The sequence below is a fragment of the Urocitellus parryii genome, chromosome 2, assembly GCF_045843805.1.
Source record: "Urocitellus parryii isolate mUroPar1 chromosome 2, mUroPar1.hap1, whole genome shotgun sequence".
In the NCBI taxonomy this organism is placed as follows: domain Eukaryota; kingdom Metazoa; phylum Chordata; class Mammalia; order Rodentia; family Sciuridae; genus Urocitellus; species Urocitellus parryii.
This window is the reverse complement of record NC_135532.1, coordinates 96,281,696-96,300,052: the sequence shown is the minus strand read 5'-3', so window position 1 is coordinate 96,300,052 and position 18,357 is coordinate 96,281,696. Positions and strand designations below refer to the sequence as shown.

The 18,357-nt window shown below is 35.3% G+C and overlaps 1 protein-coding gene across 3 annotated transcripts in view; it reads left to right on the top strand.

The window, feature by feature from the left end:
- Nucleotides 1-383: 383 nt before the first annotated feature.
- The window catches only part of Mrpl3 (mitochondrial ribosomal protein L3), a 53,433-nt gene continuing 35,459 nt past the window's right edge, over nt 384-18,357 (top strand). For all 3 annotated transcript variants that reach the window (XM_077795271.1, XM_077795272.1, XM_077795270.1), the window contains exons 1-6: nt 384-656; nt 1,587-1,771; nt 2,918-3,009; nt 4,756-4,854; nt 11,895-11,994; nt 14,192-14,252. In XM_077795271.1, the coding sequence (XP_077651397.1) occupies nt 562-656; nt 1,587-1,771; nt 2,918-3,009; nt 4,756-4,854; nt 11,895-11,994; nt 14,192-14,252 (632 nt within the window). In that variant the 5' untranslated portion in view covers nt 384-561. The remainder of the gene's footprint in view (nt 657-1,586; nt 1,772-2,917; nt 3,010-4,755; nt 4,855-11,894; nt 11,995-14,191; nt 14,253-18,357) is intronic.

The following is an 18,357-nucleotide window of genomic DNA, read 5'->3' as shown; positions in this document are numbered from 1 at the left end:
CATACATATATATTTCTAAAAATATACATCTATAAAATAAAAACAACTTCCTTTCAGAAATGTTTTGAGGATTAACCAATACAAGATTATCAAAGCACTGCTTAGCACAGTGAGTTGTCCTACAGTGAGCACTATTTAAAGGGATTTCTCTTTCATTAGCTTTCTCAGAAAGCCTGTCCTTTGTTCTTCTAAAAGTTAAACTCTGAACATCTTTTTCCCCGCACCCCTGAAGACGTGAACACCTTCCACCCCTGCACACGTGAGCATCCCTTCCACGCAGCATCCTCTTCAGACCCAAAATAGGCCTATTGTGGAAGAGGAACTCTAGTTCTGGGGCTTGACCCTCGTGCACGGAATTCATTGGGAAACGGACCGGAAGTTGCTCCGGGCCGGAAATTGCTCCTGTCGCTCTCTTTCTGTCGCGGAGGACGTTAGCAGACCGGCGGTACAACTGCTGCCCCAGGGCAGCTGGAAACGCATGGTTCCTGAGTGTGGACGCTTTTAAAGTACAGAGGCGGAGGACCCGGAGGTGTCGGGAACCGAGTCCTCCTCGGCCGCTTCATGCCAGGTTGGAGGCTGCTGGCTCAGGCCGGCGCCCAGGTGCTGGGCTGCGCCAGCGGCGGCGGCCTGAGTGCTAACCTGAGCTTGGGGTGTAGGTAGGTACGAACAAGAGAAGGGGTGTAGGGGTCGTGCCGCTGTACAGCGGCGTCCTTGAGCAGTGTCATAGCTTGGCGCAGAGGGGCCTGCCCTGGCTAGAAAGCATCTCCTAAGGGATTGAAGGTGTGATGTATTTTAAAATGCTTATAAACAGGCGACTAGCTGCGAATATTATCAGTGGCAATCATATCCCGCAGCTAATGAGCATGTAATATATGTCAGACGCTCTGTTAAGTGTAATGCACATTTGCACTTATGTGAGCAAACTATCGTACGGTTTACAGGTAAAACTGAAACTTAGAAAGGGAAAGCAACTTGCCCACAGTCATTTAACACATAGTGTAAAATCGCAATTCTAGCCTAGTTCTACCTAACTACAAGAGGGAATGGACCACCAAAAGCTTTCTTTCTTTTCTGACCCCCCTCCATATAAAAATAACACACCTCCTTTCTGACCGCCACCCACTAAGGTTTCTCTTGATATATTCACTTGGCCATGTCTTTTGGGGTCTTCTAACTTTGTGACGCCAGTTTCTTCATGTCTGTGTGCCTAGGCCGTGTCATTGCAGGGAGGAGATGAACTTAGAGAAACATCAGTGCTGCATCCTGCCACCTCCACTGAATATAAAACTATTGAGATACACATTCAAAAATACACATGGGATAGTGACTTCAAATGGGATAGTGTCTAGGTAGAACTACTTTATCAGGAATTGGTTTATCCCAGAGGAGATTAAGAACTTTTCCTCCAGGGTAACCATTCATGGTAAAATGTGAACTCCATTGTGATCATAAAGAATATTAGGGAGTGGGAGGGATTCACAATTCAAACCCTTTCCTCAGGCTGCGACTACATTTTCTAACATGTGGCCTCCTTTTCTTACATTAAATGGAAGAATTGTGATTTACATTAATTTTCATTTTTACAGAACAAACATCTGGCTTTTTGTTAGAGGTCTCCATGGCAAGAGTAGTACTTGGTGGTATGAGCATCTTTCTGAGGAAAATGCCTCATTCATTAAGCAATTGGTCTCTGATGAAGATAAAGCCCAATTAGCAAGTAAAATGAGTCCTCTGAAAGATGAACCATGGCCTATACATCCTTGGGAACCAGGTAATTCTTTTTTATTTGATGAGTTCTAATTTTGGTGTGGATGGACTATTTAAAATTATAGGGATTGCTGGATAAATTTTTCATCTCTTGAATTAAGGTTCATGTCTTCAGTTTGTGTGTTTCATTGTGATTTGGTTTGCAAGTTTATTTCTGGCTTCCTAATCTGTTAGTGAAACACCTCCTCAAGAAACTGTTTTGAGGTGAAAGGAGACTTATTCTGCATACATTCTCATTTTCTTCAGATAAACAGAATACAAAATAAATCAGCAAAGAAGGGGTAGAATATGATGTAAAAATTGAAATATGTCACAAAAATGGTTTCATTTGGGATGTTCCAACATTTTAGGTTTGCCAAAAATGACCCCAATATTAGCTCTTTGTATCTGGTGAGATATTAAGCCCCTGTGTGGCCAGTCCAAGAAGAGAAAGGCCTTTCCCATTGAGTCTGTAGTCTCTGGTTGGATATATTGTGACAGTTGATTGTATAGTAGCCAAAAGTTCTTAGTAGAGCATCTTTGCTGATTATGCAACAAATGTAAGCGTTATGATAGAAATTAGCATATTTAACACTATAACTAGTTGTAGCATACTTTCTTAGAATTTAAGTGGTAGTTTTTTTTTTTTTTTAAAGATAGAGAGAATTTTTTTTTTAAATTTATTTTTTCAGTTTTCGGTGGACACAACATCTTTATTTTATTTGTATGTGGTGCTGAGGATCGAACCCAGGGCCCTGCACATGCCAGGCGAGCGCACTACCGCTTGAGCCACATCCCCAGCCCAGTAGATGTTTTTTGATTAATAAAGTTGGGCATGAATTGGTACTGCATAAGCACAATGATGGATTTATGTACCTATGTATATGCTATTATTTAAAAACTGGAATATGCTAGCTTACCTTATTTTCTTTATTTGGTACAGTTTTCTTTCATTTGATCATTTTACAAACATTTATGAATATCAATATATTATGCCAGGCATAGTTAAAAGACCTGGCATCTGTTGCATCTGTAAAGATCAATCTTGTTTACTCTGTGACCATACTAGCATATTTTTTTATATGCCCACTCCTTGTATTAAAACCAGATTTTAGGAGAGACTATTAGATCATATTGGCAAGTGTTCAGAAGCTTTTGTTTTAATTTCCAGGTTCTTCTAGAGTTGGCCTTATTGCTGTGAAACTGGGTATGATGCCTCTGTGGACTAAGGATGGTCAAAAACATGCGGTCACATTACTTCAGGTAAAAAAGAAACAAAACTGGAAATTGATTTTAGTATGTCAAGATCTCTTTGTCTGGACTTTCATGATTATTTTTTTGTATCCTGAAACATGTAATAGTGTGGTGAAGAAAAGAGTAGTGTCAGACATAGATAATATCAAAGAACTTTTCTTCTGATGGTTTCAGGAATGTTTTGAATCTTGCCTGAGCAGTGACCTGATACTGGTATTGGGGTAACTGCAGCTGTACATTGGGGTTAAGTGCAAACCTAGCTTCTTACAGACTTGCCAGTTTAATTCATTATTGGGAAAACATTTCAATCCACTTACAGAGTTCTTTCAGCTCCAAATTATATTTTTGATCTCTTTGCTAACTTTTGTTCTCTGAAGAAGCCACATTTTGTTTACTGAGATGAGGTATACTTGAATGGTTAAGAAAGTGGGTCCTGGGACAGCATACCTCTGAGTTTAAATCCTGGTTCTGGCATTCACTTTGTTCCTTGGAGCACCATACCTCATCTGTAAAAGATAAGTTCTATTCTGTGAAAGAAATAATTCTGACCTACCTCAGAAGGTTATTGAGAGGACTGCACAAGATAATAAATATCAGGCACTTGAAACAACATTAAATGTCTAGAAATTGAGCAACTGTTGTCTTTATTACTACAGAAAGAGCATTAGGAGAATATCACTGCCCCAGTCACTTTGAACAACTCAGTTAAATCTTTGGGACCTAGTCTCAGACAAATAATTAGACAAGTGGTGATAATTAAGTACTCGTAAGTATTTAGAATGCTAATAAGACACAGTTAGCCTACAAACCTTCATAAATTTTTATTGGTTCTGAATGATCAAGTACAGGACCATGGTTTTGACTCATTTGGGAAATTTGAAAGTTTTCAGGAATGGCAGGTAGGATGGTAGATTGATACAGCCATTTCAGAAAATAATTCAGTATTATGTAGTTAAGTTTAGATAGTTTAACAATTCCCTTCACAAGTGCTACTGGAAAATTTGAACAAGTGTGTGCCAAGATTCCTTTATAATAGTTTACAGCAGCATCACACTTCATACCACAGAAATGGAAATATCCCAATGTCCATTAGCATTAGAATGGGTAAATAAATCATTTCATAGTCACAAAATGAAATGCTATGCAGCAATGAAAATGAACAGCATAGAGTTACACACAACACAGAGAAACCTTACAAAACCATGTTGAGCAACAGAAGACATGAAAGAGTATACACAGTCTAAACCAGACAACACTAGATCCGTTATTAGGCAGTCCTCTCAAAGATAGTAGTCATAGAGAAAAGTGATTACCATAAATGTCAAGAGTTATTTCTAGAGCACTGTTTCTGAAATTGTAGTAAGCCTCGGAATCATCTGGAGGTCTTATATAGCAGTGATTCTGATTCAGTGGGTCTGAAGTTGGAGAGTGCATTTTTAGCAGGTTCACAGATGTGGATTGTCTGGGGCCCAAACTTTTATTCCTGCTCTGGAATAAAAAGGCAGGGATATGATTGGGAGATACACAGAAGTTTTGGGGATTCTACTTCTTGAATCTTTATAAGCATTCATTTCATTGTATATTTATATTTTATGTGCTTTTCTGTTTGTTGTATTTGACAGTTTTTTAAAGTTTTAGTTGTATATTTTAAGATTCTGATTGGCATTACAGGGATGATGAGTTAAATAACTTTGGGGAATTTCTAATTATCCTAGGTCCTCAATGTATTTTGACCTTTTTTTTTTTTTTTTTTAGGTACAAGATTGCCATGTTCTAAAATATACTCCAAAGGAAAACCATAATGGAAAAACCGCGGCTCTCACTGTAGGAGGAAAAACTGTATCACATTTCCATGTAAGGATATATTTTCATTCCTAGATTAGTACATTTTATTAATTTCAGATATTTATTCTTTCATGTTTTGAGATCATTCTATAGCTACAAATTTGCATTTATCCATGAGGAAACTTTTGTGTTTGGGGGAGGCAGTCAAACAGGGGCATTTTGCTCAGAAGTCTGTGGGAATTTGAGTTTGTTCCAGTACCTCCACCTTCATCTGGAACAAGTGATTTACCTTTCTAATGTTAGTGTTTGCATATCTGTAAAATGAAGATAAAAAAAATTCGAACTGATGATGTTTGTCACAAGGATTAAATGTTTTTCAAATTTGCATGAAATATAATAGACACTCAATAAATTTGGTTATTTTGTTGTTTTTATTCCATTATTCCCATGGAAATTGACTCAGCATTTGACACCAACAGCATGTAAAGATTCCTTTTTTTATCTCTTAGAAGGAGCTTTCAGTTCTTGGGAGAAAGCTGTGTAGGAACCCTCATCAGATTTTTTTTTTTTTTAATAAAACATTTTTCTCTAAGTATACTACTAATAGAATGTTGACTGAAATTTAAATTAGGGGGGAGAAACTGCCCAATTAGTAATCTCTGTTGTGTAACTCTAAGCAAAAACTTTTTAGGTAAAGTGATGGTTTTCACTAACAAAACATCTTTAGATTTACTAGAACATATTGCTTAACCCTAAGCAAACACTTTTTCATTATAAGTCCTTTATGATTTGAACATGCACCTCATACTGTCCCTCTGTCAAAACTAGCAAATGTTTATTGTTTGCCCATTATTTCTTTGTCATAGTTAACTTCGTTGAGTGTTTATTACATGCTAGTTACATAAGCATTAAGCCTTTTACATTCATTACCTTAAGTAACCTTTTCAGCCTCTTAAACTGAAGCAGTTAAATAATTCACTCAGGATAGCCTATTGTTAAGAGGAATAGTGACAGATTCCAGAATCCTATGTGCTTAACCATTTCTTGGTAAGAGAGGTGAACAAATAAATTAGCCATTCTAGTACAGTATTATTAGAAATCCAAGAAACACAGAACTAGAGATAGCCAGTTCTTCCTTGGAAAATCCCAAGTGGTTTCAGACCAGAAAGGAAAATAAATGTTGAAGGCATGCCAGTGGGAGTGGTTTCTCAGAGACAGGTGGGATCATGTGTACTTGGGAAGAGACATATGATATGGCTGCATCTTAGTGTGTGGTTGCAGATGCAGGCAAGAATGGCAAAATAACTGTCAAGATGGGTGTGAAGGAGTTTAGACTTCAAAGAAATTTCTGAATTTTTTAACCAAGGAAGTAACTGGATCAAGTTGTTATCTTGGTTAACTACAATTAGAAGAGTCTGGTTTCAGGGAGTACTTTTAGGAAGTTGTTTTAAGAAACTAGGAGATAGTTGATACCTTGAATAGACTTGTGAAAAACTGGGTGAGTATGGGGATGAGGGTAAAAGGACTGAGGCATAGAACTATTTTAAACAAGCATCTGAGTCAGTGCTGATGCCATAAATTGGGAAGGGACAATGAAAGGAAAGCTTTGGAGGAAAGATGTGTTTGAGGTGATCCCAAAAAATCCAGATGAAGTTGTCCTATTAATAATGAAAAATATTCATTGTCAGTAGTGATTGAGTCGTCTTATAGAACTGGCCAGTTTCATAAGTGTTAGAGAAGTTAGCTAATTTTGAATATTACGGTAACATAGTCCTTTTTTTTTCTGGTAATATCCATTCTTAACAGTTAATTACCTATCAAACTTAAGTTTCAGTTAATAACACAATGAGATATTTGTGGAAACTTTAAAAATATCAAATGTTTGAATTTTTTTAATTTGGTAAAAAAATTAGTCATAAATGTGTACACATAAATGTGTACCAGGCTTCATGTGACTAATTCTTTGGTTTGGCATAATACTACTGCTTTCTAATTGATTTTACTTTATTTCTGTAATAACTAGTGTAATTTTTTTCCTTACCAGTTTTGTAAATTCTTAACTTTATGGCCTTGCTCTTTGTAAGTCAGACACTGGGTTGGGATAATTTATTCTGCTTCAACAGATCTGTGAACATTGCTTCTTCCAAAATAAGAGATAGTGGGAACCAGTGGATGTAGACTTGAATTCCAATCCTGTGTTCTGTCATTTTTTTTTTTTTTTTTTTTTTTTTGGTGTTGCTGGGATTGAACCCAGGGCCTTGTGCATGTGAGGGAAGCACTCTGCCAACTGAGCTATATCCCCAGCCCCACTCATCTTTAGAACTTCCATCTTCTTTCCCATAAAACAAGGAATAGGACTTAATCTCTAAATCCTCTTCTAATTCTGGAAGTCTCACATTGGTTCTCTGAACATTTTAATTCTCAAGAAAAAAAACAAAAGTTCCAAGACAAATGTGCTTGGGAGCTCAGTTTAATTTATTCTGTCTTACTCAGATGTGTTATAGGTAAGATTTTATGAAATAATACTAGTAGTTTTAGTATAAATACTAGTAGTTTTAGTATAAATAACATAGTATTAGTAATTTAAATACTATATAAATTATATTATTGTAGTTTCATACTCAAGACTATGTTCCCCATATTTTTTCTCACGTTCTTATAGCTTTATCTTCTTCACAGTAAGATGATTGGGATGTTGTATTCTTAAGTTGTGGATTTTGCTGCTCTCAACTTACATGAGTTTTCATGTAATTATTCCCTTCTTCAGCATAGGAAGCACTGCAAAGGACCTTTTTATGGGATTTCTTCAATATATAGGTTTTTTATTACAATATTAAAAAAAAGTTTTGCCTATAAGTAACCTTTCTAAAGAATGAGATATGAATATGAAGTTTCAGATTCTTTATAAATAAAGCAATTTTGTTTGAAAAGGAAAGAGATTTTGAAGTATATAACCATCCTCTTGGATATTTTATGCAAATAGATTCTATAAAGTAGAATAGAGCTACAAATTGATCATAGAGGGTTTCTTTCAAAGTAAGATCTAATAGAGCTAGAACTGTTTGAGGAATTTGTGCCCTTTAGGAATTAGACTTGTTTGATTTTTGCTATTTTTGTATCTTATAAATAAAAACTGATATAGTACATACTGTTTTGAATAAGGAACTTACTGGTCCATTGGGAGCCTTCAGGTCCTTCTTTTTGATAAGAGGGAGTGTTGAGGAAGAGAAAATAGGAACTTAAGTGGTCTTACAGGTTGATCAAATCAATTCATCTTAAGAGCAGAGAAGCATTTCCATTGTTGTAAGGATAATTACAAAGAACTTTGAAGAGGTGGGGGAAATGCAACCTCATCGATTGGATTATTCAAGTATGACAATGCTGCCAGTCTTTAAAATTGTCTTTTGAAATCATTTATTTGAACATTTTTAAAAGAAAAGAAGAAGAAGAAAGAAAAAAACTGCTTTTGGTTTCATCTTAACTTGATCATTTTTCTCATGACTGAGACCTAATTAGTTTTGTAATATTATGATTTTAACAGAAAAAAATCTAAATATTCAATTTTATTAAAATTGAAAAATAATAATAAGTAGATGTTACTTAGTTCTTTTTAGGTTTTAAGTCAAGGAAAGAATTCTTCTCAGAAACTTCTTTGTATACTTCATTGTCTAAACTGTCAGTTCGTGCTTGGATCTAAAGTTAGAAATGCAGATAATAAAGCCATATAAGTAACTCACAGGCCAGCAGGCAGGCAAAGATACACAGAAGTAGATAAATAAGTGATTTAAACAGTAGTATATGCAGGTTCTAGGTTGGTGTAGACAGAGGAGCAATGGATTTTAGCAAGGCTGTTCACAGAGGATTTGGATGGAAAATATAACTGGAGCTGGAACAAGAAACATGTAACACAGTTTTAATGATCTTCATTTGGAGGTGCTGGGTAGGAAGGAGATTATAAGTTAAGAGTGGCATAGACAGACACAGGTATGGATATACAGGACACCATGGTCCATTGGGGGCCTGCAGGTCCTTCTTTTAGATTAGAGGGAGAGTTGAGGAAGAGGAAACAGCAAGGAAATAGATATACTGGTGCTGGTTATATTTTGATGAAAGAGGCACTGTTTACATCAGAAAATATAAAATGATATTTTTGGGGGCAAGTCTTATAGCAATCTATATCAAGAGTTTTAAGTTAATTAAGGGGAGGGTAGATACTTGGAACATTATTATAAGGAAACAAGATGTTCATAAAATTTTATTTTCAGAGATATTGATTATAGTTATATTTATAATAGCAGGAAAAAAGTAGGATTGAGGAGAAGAGCAGACAATAAGAACTACCAGAAGCTGGGGATACAGTAGCAAGTAAAACAAGTCTCTGCCTTCAGGAAGCTTACATATTGTGGGATTCGGTAGCGTTCTATAGAAGATAAAACAATATTTAAAGTTATTTTGAAGATTAAATATAGTATTTAAAATCTTTGAAGATTAATAAATCAGCTGAGTGGGTGACAAGTGACAGAAGTGGTGCTATTTTAGATAAGAGTAATTCAGAAAAGGTAAATTGGTATGTAGAGGAAGACCAAAGTAAATGTGGGAGCAAGTCACCCAAAATTCTGGCAGTAAAGCTCAGCAGGCAGGGGAAATAGTATACATAAAGAACTTGAAGCTAGTGTTGGATATGTTCTTAGATCAGTAAGGGAGTTCATTTCTTCTGAAGCAGGGTGAGCCAAGAGAAGAGTAGAAGATAAGATCATTGTGTAGAACCTTGTAAACCAGGGACTTAGGACTTAATTCTGCATTGAGGTGGAAGACACAACAGAGATATGACATAGCTTAAGTTTTAAAATGATTATGGCAGCCTGTGAATTGAGAATGGAACAGGGAATTAGGAATAAGGAAACATGGACCAGGCAAAAGATTGTGGTATGGAGGAGAGGGGAGGTAGGAAATTTGGTGTGGGCTGAATTTTTAAATAGAACCTGTGTCATGTGAAAAAGAGAGGTGACCACAAAGTTTAACCCAAACAACCAAAGTTGGCATTTATTGAGATTTGGAAAACTAAGAGAAAGCAGTCTTGGGAGGAAGTTGAGTCAATTTTAGATGTTAAGTTTGAATTGCTGTTTGATATTGAAGTAGAGATAATGCAATTGGACTTGTAAAATTATAGTTCAGAAAATAATTTGAAATTAAGTTAGAAATGTGAAGCCATTGAGAACTAAGAGAGTAATGACTAGAAGCCAGGTGAAAGTCTTTCAAGGAAGGAGTAGTCACCTTTGTTGACTATCCCTGATCAATATTGACCATTGTATTTGAGTATTAACTAGTGCATTTAACTATGTAGAGATCATTGATTACCTTGCAAGCCTCTTTCTATTGAATATTAGGAGCTGAGAGCACCTGATTAAAGTGGGTTCAGAGAATAGGTAGAGAGAAAGTAGACTTAGCAATTCTTTTGAGGAGCACTGCTGTAAAAGGGAACAGAAAAACTAGCTGAAGAATATATGGTCAAGGAAAATTTTTTGTTTTAATATGTGGGTTATTATGACATGTTCATACACTAATAAGAAAGTGTTGGTTGGTATAGACTCATGAAATACTTTAAGAAAATACTGGTGCCTGGGCTCCACCATAGAGCAGTGAAGTTAGTTTCCCAGCAGAAGACTGTGACATTTTCTAAAAGCTCACCGTATGCATTTCATGTGCAACCAGGAGTGGGTTGGGAGGATAGCAGTACAGGAGTGCTGGGATGGGTAGTTTGACTTATTTGGTGGTGGGAACATGAAGAAGTTCTTTTGATTCTTTTTTTTTTTTCTTTAGAGAGAGAGAGAATTTCTTTTAATATTCATTTTTTTAGTCTTCGGCAGACACAACATCTTTGTTTTTATGTGGTGCTGAGGATTGAACCTGGGCTGCACGCATGCCAGGCGAGCGCGCTACCACTTGAGCCACATCCCTAGCCCGTTCTCTTGATTCTTCCAAGTTGAACAGCTCAGAGAGAGGGGAAGTAAGGAACAGTGCTGTAGATTTTAGAAGAGGATGTGACGTTGTTTTAGTCAGCTTTTTCACTGCTGCAACCAAAAGACCTGACAAGAACAATTAGAGGAGGAAAAGTTTATTTAGGGGCTCACAGCTTCAGAGTTCTCAGTCCACATGTAGCTGACTCCATTGCTCTGGGCACAAAGTATAGCAAAACATCATGATGGAAGAGTGTGGTAGAAGAAAGCATCTGGGAACATGGCACCAGGAAGCAGAAAGAGACCTCTCCTCACCACGACAAAATATAAACCCCAAAGGCACGCTCCCAGTGATTCCCTCCTCCTCTGGCTACACTCTACCCACTTTTAGTCACCACTGACTTAATCCCTATCAGAGGATTAATTCACCTCTTATAACCCAGTAATTTTGTCTATAAACTTTCTTGCATTGTCTCACACATGAGCTTTTGGGAGACAGCACATATCTAAACCATAACAGACTTAATTGCCTTGGAGTGTGTGGATTTAACCAGAGAAATGTGGTTGTTAGTCAGACCACGTTTGGGATTTACTTTAAAGTGTGCCATAACATTTAAATGTGACCTATTGTGTTTTCTTCCAGTTGTTTCAGAATAGGTGCAGAGTAGACAAATAGTTGATTTCCTGGGTTGGGGTCCTTGATACAATATCTAGTCAGAGTTCTAATATGAGTAGAACAGGTTGTGGTGATGCACATCTGTATTTTTAGTTACTCAGGAGATTGAGGCTAGAGAATCACAAGTTCAAGGCCAGCCTGGGCAATTTAGCAAGATCTTATCCTAAAACAATCAAATAAGAGCAGAGCACAACTGTCTTTACTACAGAACAAAGATTTATTGTATACTATTTTTGAAACATTGTACAGATGGTTAGATCCTAAGCAATAAGATTATTTGTTCCTAGAGTTCCAATGGATCATAGATGTAAATCTCACCTTCCTTAAATGAAGGGAATAGGGTGAGCTTTGTTCAATAGAGAAATAGTGTGCTTTCATTTTTTTCTGACATGTTAGTAATGTGACTTGGATCTCTATATATTAATCTCTACTTTTCACTTTTAATATATTACTAATGTGTACCACTTTTCCTCTAGAAACCTACATCTGTATTGAAATTTTACCGAGAACTTGGATTGCCACCAAAACAGAAAATTAAAATCTTTAATGTAACAGATAATGCTGTAATTAAACCAGGTAATCTGAGGTCGGGGAGAGGAGGGAGGTAAAAATACCCAATTATGTGACTTGTTTAATGTTAGCTATTTCAATAAAGCTGAATCTAAAATACAAAGTCCCAAACACTTTATTTTTAAATATAAGATACCATCTGATTTAATCACTAGGAACAAACAATTCCTTGTCTCTTATAAATGGAGAAAGCTGTAGGGGACTCTTTGTTTTCTGAGAGAGGGAGGAACACTTTTTTTTTTTTTTTAATGTAGAGCTTCTTATTTGGAAAAGCCACTTTCAAATAAATACACTAACTTTTAAAATTCAAGGTTCATTGTTTGCAGGCTGGCATTCTGTTATGTGAAGAATAACTAGGCTCTCTTTAGTGAGAAAATGTAGCCTGAAACTGGAGAGTGACCTATAATATTAAGATTCTTATTGAAAATTTCCACAATGTTTTACCTGATCCATGGAATGTCAGAAAGTAGAATTTGGTATATGATTTTATCTGTCACAAATGCAGCTTTTTAATGTTTTTGAACTTAAAAGCCCCCTAATTTCTTGAATATGAATTCTAACAAGATTGTAGAAATTTTTAACTTTTATATCTTGAAGGCAAAAAGTAAATTGAATTATAGATAATTTGCTCTGAAATGGTTTTAAATAAATCTTTGGCATTAACACATCTAATTTTCTTAAACCCTTTATGCACATTTAGGGTAAGAATAAAAATTGAATCCACACCAACTTTTTCAATTGCTCTGACCATATGAAGTTATTTTTTTTATGGATCAAAAATGGTAAAATAGCAATTTAAGTCATTCAGCTTCATAGAAATGCACCCTATGTAATATTCTTGGAATCTCCCCAACTTTTCTTTTTTTAAATTAATATTTTTGATTGACAGATGATAACCATATTCATTTAATGGGGTATATTGTGATTTTGATATATGTAGGCAATGTGATTAAGTCCCTATTTTTTCTTAATTCAAGGTCTTTCTCTTGCCAGGTAAATCCAGGTTATGTCCTACCTTAAAGAAAACTACTGGGCTGGGGGTTATAGCTCAATGGCAGAGTACTTTTTAGCACGTGTGAGGCACTAGGTTCAATCCTTAGCACCACGTAAAAAATTAAAAAATAAAATAAAGGCATTCTGTCCATCTACAACAACAATAAAAAATTTAAAAGAAAAAGAAAACTACTCTCTGAAATCCCATTGTACTTTACTACTATTATACAAACTAACTGAAATTAGTTTTTAGTTACATTGGTTCCTGGGTTTTTTGTTTGTTTTTATCTCTTTTTTGACCATATCAATGTGATTCTTTACCAAGATGATAAATTTCTTAAGGTCAGGGGCCTTCTTTAATACTTTTGCATTTTTAGCTATATGTGTTTTTAAATATTTTGTAAGTATTTGTTAATAATTGCCAAATTAATTAGTTTTCATAAATGTTAATATCTAATATACATAAACAAAATACTGTGAAAGCTTTCATCACAAAATTTTAATTTTTTAAATGACTTATTTCCCAAGGAAATTTAAAATTTACATATAATTAAATGCATATAAATAAACATTTTGTAAATGTTTCTATGTAGAGTTAGGAGTACCTATAATGACAATTTTTGCTCTTGCAAATATTGGGGCACATATTGAAACAATGACCAGTACATCAAAATTCTAATACATATGGGCTTTTTAGGGCTATCGTGACCATACCATGATCATTACCTAGCATATGAGGGGCCTGGGTTCAGGTAATTAAAGTTTCTATTTTTCTCCAATGGGTAATAAAAGACTTGCTCAAGCCCCAACATGTTTTTAGTTCTTTTCTTATTTTTTTAATGTAATATAGATAATATATCCTAGTTCATTTTACTTATTTACCAAAACAACTAAGAATTTTCAGATTGTGAGTTCATCAGCAGTCATGGTGTCACTCATTTTGACCAGCTCCACTTTGGCCTCTGGCTGGTGGCTCCCTTCAGCACCATGTCTCTCATGCTAGGCCACCATGTTCTTTAGCCGACTAAAAGATATGTTTGTTGAATAGTGTCATTGTTTGGGTATTTCTAATGTTTATAATTGCAGAAGAGACCTTTCTGTTTTTTATGAAATTTAATAGCTAAAGGCTTCCTGGTTCTAGTGTTTGTTTTAAAAAGTTGTTTCTGTGTTAATATATTTCATGTTGATTTTTTGTTTTCTTTTCACAAAGGCACTCCTCTTTATGCTGCTCACTTTCGTCCAGGACAGTATGTGGATGTCACTGCCAAAACGTAGGTCCTCATAGCCGTCTCTTTTCCTTTCGTTGTTCCTCATTGTTATATATAAGTGATATTTTTTTGAAAGCAAAACTTCTTAAATGTTTTAACAAGAGTCTAAGTTGGTAGAAATCAACTAACAAATGTTAACTTTGAGTCATATGTAGACTGCACATGGTATTTTTGTTACTGTAGCTTTTTCATATCTTACCATTGTTGCCAAATAGCTTAGTGCTGGCTAGATGATCTCCAGGAAACATCTGGATCTTTTAAAAAATTTTAAAACTTCAAAAGTTGGTTAATGTTTCTGGATTTAATTGCAGCTGAGTGCCAAAATAAACCCCTGTTAACAAAAAAAAAAAAAAAAATGGTTAATGTTACTTCACCATGGGAGGAAACAATCAAGCTCTTATATAGGTTTCTATAGAAATTATTCTGTAAAAGTTGTTGGAATTCAAATGACAAGAGTAAATAAACTCCAGGTATCAGCTGTTATCCATTCCTCTTATTCTCTCATATAGGTCATAATTTCATTTTTGTGTATAATTTTTCACCTTTTCGTTATGACATCTGTAAGAATATTCTGACTAGAAACCCTTTGAAAGAACCAGGTGTCCACATGTGATCAGGAATTGTCTTGTGATCTCAGTGGCTGAATAGAGTTTGTTGTTGTTGTTATGTCTTGTTTTGGATTTTCTTTTTTGTTGTTGTTTTATTTTTGTGGTGCTGGGGTTCAACAAAGCAGCTTTTCTCCAAAGAGTCAGATATAGCCTTCATTTCCACACCATCATCACCTATTTTCAAATATGGGCCATTGCCAAAGCTACTAGATACCTTTATCTCTGTTCAACTATTTAGAAGTGAAGCAGGATAAACTGGTAGGGTAAGTTCTCTTTTTAGGGGGAGATATGAACCTGATGCTTTTCTTTTTTCTTTTTTCTTTTCTTTTTTTTGCTTCCTAATTGTCATGGACTTGTCCCAAGAAATCACATGTTTCTTGGGAACTTTGGTTTGCTTTCCTTTTCAAGAACTTGAAATGTTCACGGTTTGATTTGGTTAGTTGAGGTATATGTTGTAAATCAGATTATTTTATTTTTTAGTTAATTTATTTATTTATTTATTTTTTATTGTTGGTCGTTCAAAACATTACATAGTTCTTAATACATCATATTTCACAGTTTGATTCAAGTGGGTTATGAACTCCCAATTTTACCCCGTATACAGATTGCTGTATCACATCAGTTACCCTTCCATTGATTGACAAATTGCCTTTCTAGTGTCTGATGTATTCTGTTGTCTGTCCTATTCTCTACTATCCCCCCTCCCCTCCCCTTTTCTCTCTCTTCCCCTTCTACTGTAAATCATTTCTTCGATTTGTATTATCTTGTCTTACCCCTCCTTTCCTCTTATATGTCATTTTGTATAACCCTGAGGATCGCTATACCACCTGATTCACACTTCCTGCTTAACATTGTTTTTCCTATTCTGGGTCTTTTATTTTTCCATATGAATTTAATGATTGTTTTATCTATTTCTACAAGAAATGCTGTTGGGATTTTGATTGGCATTGCATTGAACTTACAGAGAACTTTTGGTAATATTGCCATTTTGATGATGTTGGTTCTGCCTATCCACGAGCAGGGTATATTTTTCCATCTTCTAAGGTCTTCTTCTATATCTTTCTTTAGGGTTCTGTAATTTTCATTGTATAAATCTTTCACCTCTTTTGTTAGGTTGATTCCCAAGTATTTTAGTTTTTGGGGGGATATTGTGAATGGAGTAGTTGTCCTCATTTCCATTTCAGAGGATTTGTCGCTGATATACAGGAATGCCTTTGATTTATGTGTGTTGATCTTATATCCTGCCACTTTGCTGAATTCATTTATTAGCTCTAATAGCTTCTTTGTAGACCCTTTTGGGTCTGCTAGGTATAGAATCATATCATCTGCAAATAGTGATAATTTAATTTCTTCTTTTCCTATTTTTATGCCTTTAATTTCTTTCGTCTGTCTAATTGCTCTGGCCAGTGTTTCGAGGACTATGTTGAACAGAAGTGGTGAGAGAGGGCATCCCTGTCTTGTGCCAGATCTTAGAGGGAATGCCTTCAATTTTTCTCCATTCAGAATGATGCTAGCCTGTGGCTTATCATAGATTGCTTTTACAGTGTTGAGGTATGATCCTGTTATCCCTAATTTTTCTAGAGTTTTGAACATAAAGGGATGCTGTACTTTGTCGAATGCTTTTTCTGCATCTATCGAGATGATCATATAGTTCTTATTTTTAAGTCTATTGATGTGGTGGATAACATTTATTGATTTCCGTATATTGAACCAACCTTGCATACCAGGGATGAATCCTACTTGATCATGGTGTATAATTTTTTTGATATGTATTTGAATCCGATTCGCCAGAATTTTATTGAGGATTTTTGCGTCAAGGTTCATTAGAGATATTGGTCTGTAGTTTTCTTTCTTTGAAGTGTCTTTGTCTGGTTTCGGAATCAGGGTGATGTTGGCCTCGTAGAATGAATTTGGAAGTTCTCCCTCTTTTTCTATTTCCTGAAATAGCTTGAAAAGTATTGGTGTTAGTTCCTCTTTAAAGGTTTTGTAAAACTCTGCTGTATACCCATCCGGTCCTGGGCTTTTCTTAGTTGGTAGTCTTTTGATGGTTTCTTCTATTTCCTCTATTGTTATTGGTCTGTTTAGGTTGTCTATATCCTCCTGACTCAATCTGGGCAGATCATAAGACTTAAGGAATTTATCTATGCCTTCATTATCTTCTATTTTATTGGAGTATAAGGATTCAAAATAATTTCTGATTATCTTCTGTATTTCTGAAGTGTCTGTTGTGATATTGCCTTTTTCATCCTGTATGCTAGTAATTTGGGTTCTCTCTCTTCTTTTCTTAGTTAGCATGGCTAAGGGTCTGTCAATTTTATTTATTTTTTCAAAGAACCAGCTTTTAGTTTTGTCAATTTTTTCAATTGTTTCTTTTGTTTCAATTTCATTAATTTCAGCTCTGATTTTGATTATTTCTTGCCTTCTACTTCTTTTGCTGTTGTTTTGCTCTTCTTTTTCTAGGATTTTGAGATGAAGTATGAGATCATTTATTTGTTGGTTTTTTCTTTTTTTGAGGAATGAACTCCAAGCAATGAATTTTCCTCTTAGAACTGCTTTCAATGTGTCCCATAGATTCCGATATGTTGTGTCAGTGTTTTCATTTAACTCTAGGAAGCTTTTAATTTCCTCCTTGATGTCTTCTAAAACCCATTGATCACTCAGCAACCTATTGTTCATTCTCCAAGTGATGCTTGATTTTTCCTTCCTTCTTTTATCATTGATTTTCAGTTTCATTCCATTATGATCAGATAAGATGCATGGTATTATCTCTACCCCTTTATATTGTCTAAGAGTTGCCCTGTGACATAATATATGGTCTATTTTTGAGAAGGTTCCATGTGCTGCTGAGAAAAAAGTGTAACTACTTGATGTTGGGTGGTATAGTCTATATATGTCAATTAAGTCTAGGTTGTTAATTGTGTTATTGAGTTCAATAGTGTCCTTATTTAACTTTTGTTTGGAAGATCTGTCCAGTGGTGAGAGAGGTGTGTTGAAGTCTCCCATGATTATTGTATGGTGGTCTATTAGACTCTTGAACTTGAGAAGAGTTTGCTTGATGAACATAGCTGCACCATTATTTGGGGCATATATATTTATGATTGTTATGTCTTGTTGGTGTATGGTTCCCTTGAGCAGTATGAAGTGTCCTTCTTTATCCCTTTTGATTAACTTTGGCTTGAAATTTATTTTATTGGATATGAGTATGGACACTCCTGCTTGTTTCCACAGTCCATATGAGTGGTATGATTTTTCCCAACCTTTCACCTTCAGTCTATGAATATCTTTTCCTATCAGATGCGTCTCCTGTAGGCAGCATAATGTTGGGTCTTGTTTTGTGATCCATTCTACTAGCCGGTGTCTCTTAATTGGTGAGTTTAAGCCATTAACATTTAGGGTTATTATTGAGATATGGTTTGTTCTTCTATCCATATTTGTTTATTGATGTTACTAAACCTGATTTGTTATCCTCTTTGACTACTTTCCCCCCTTTACTGTCCTAC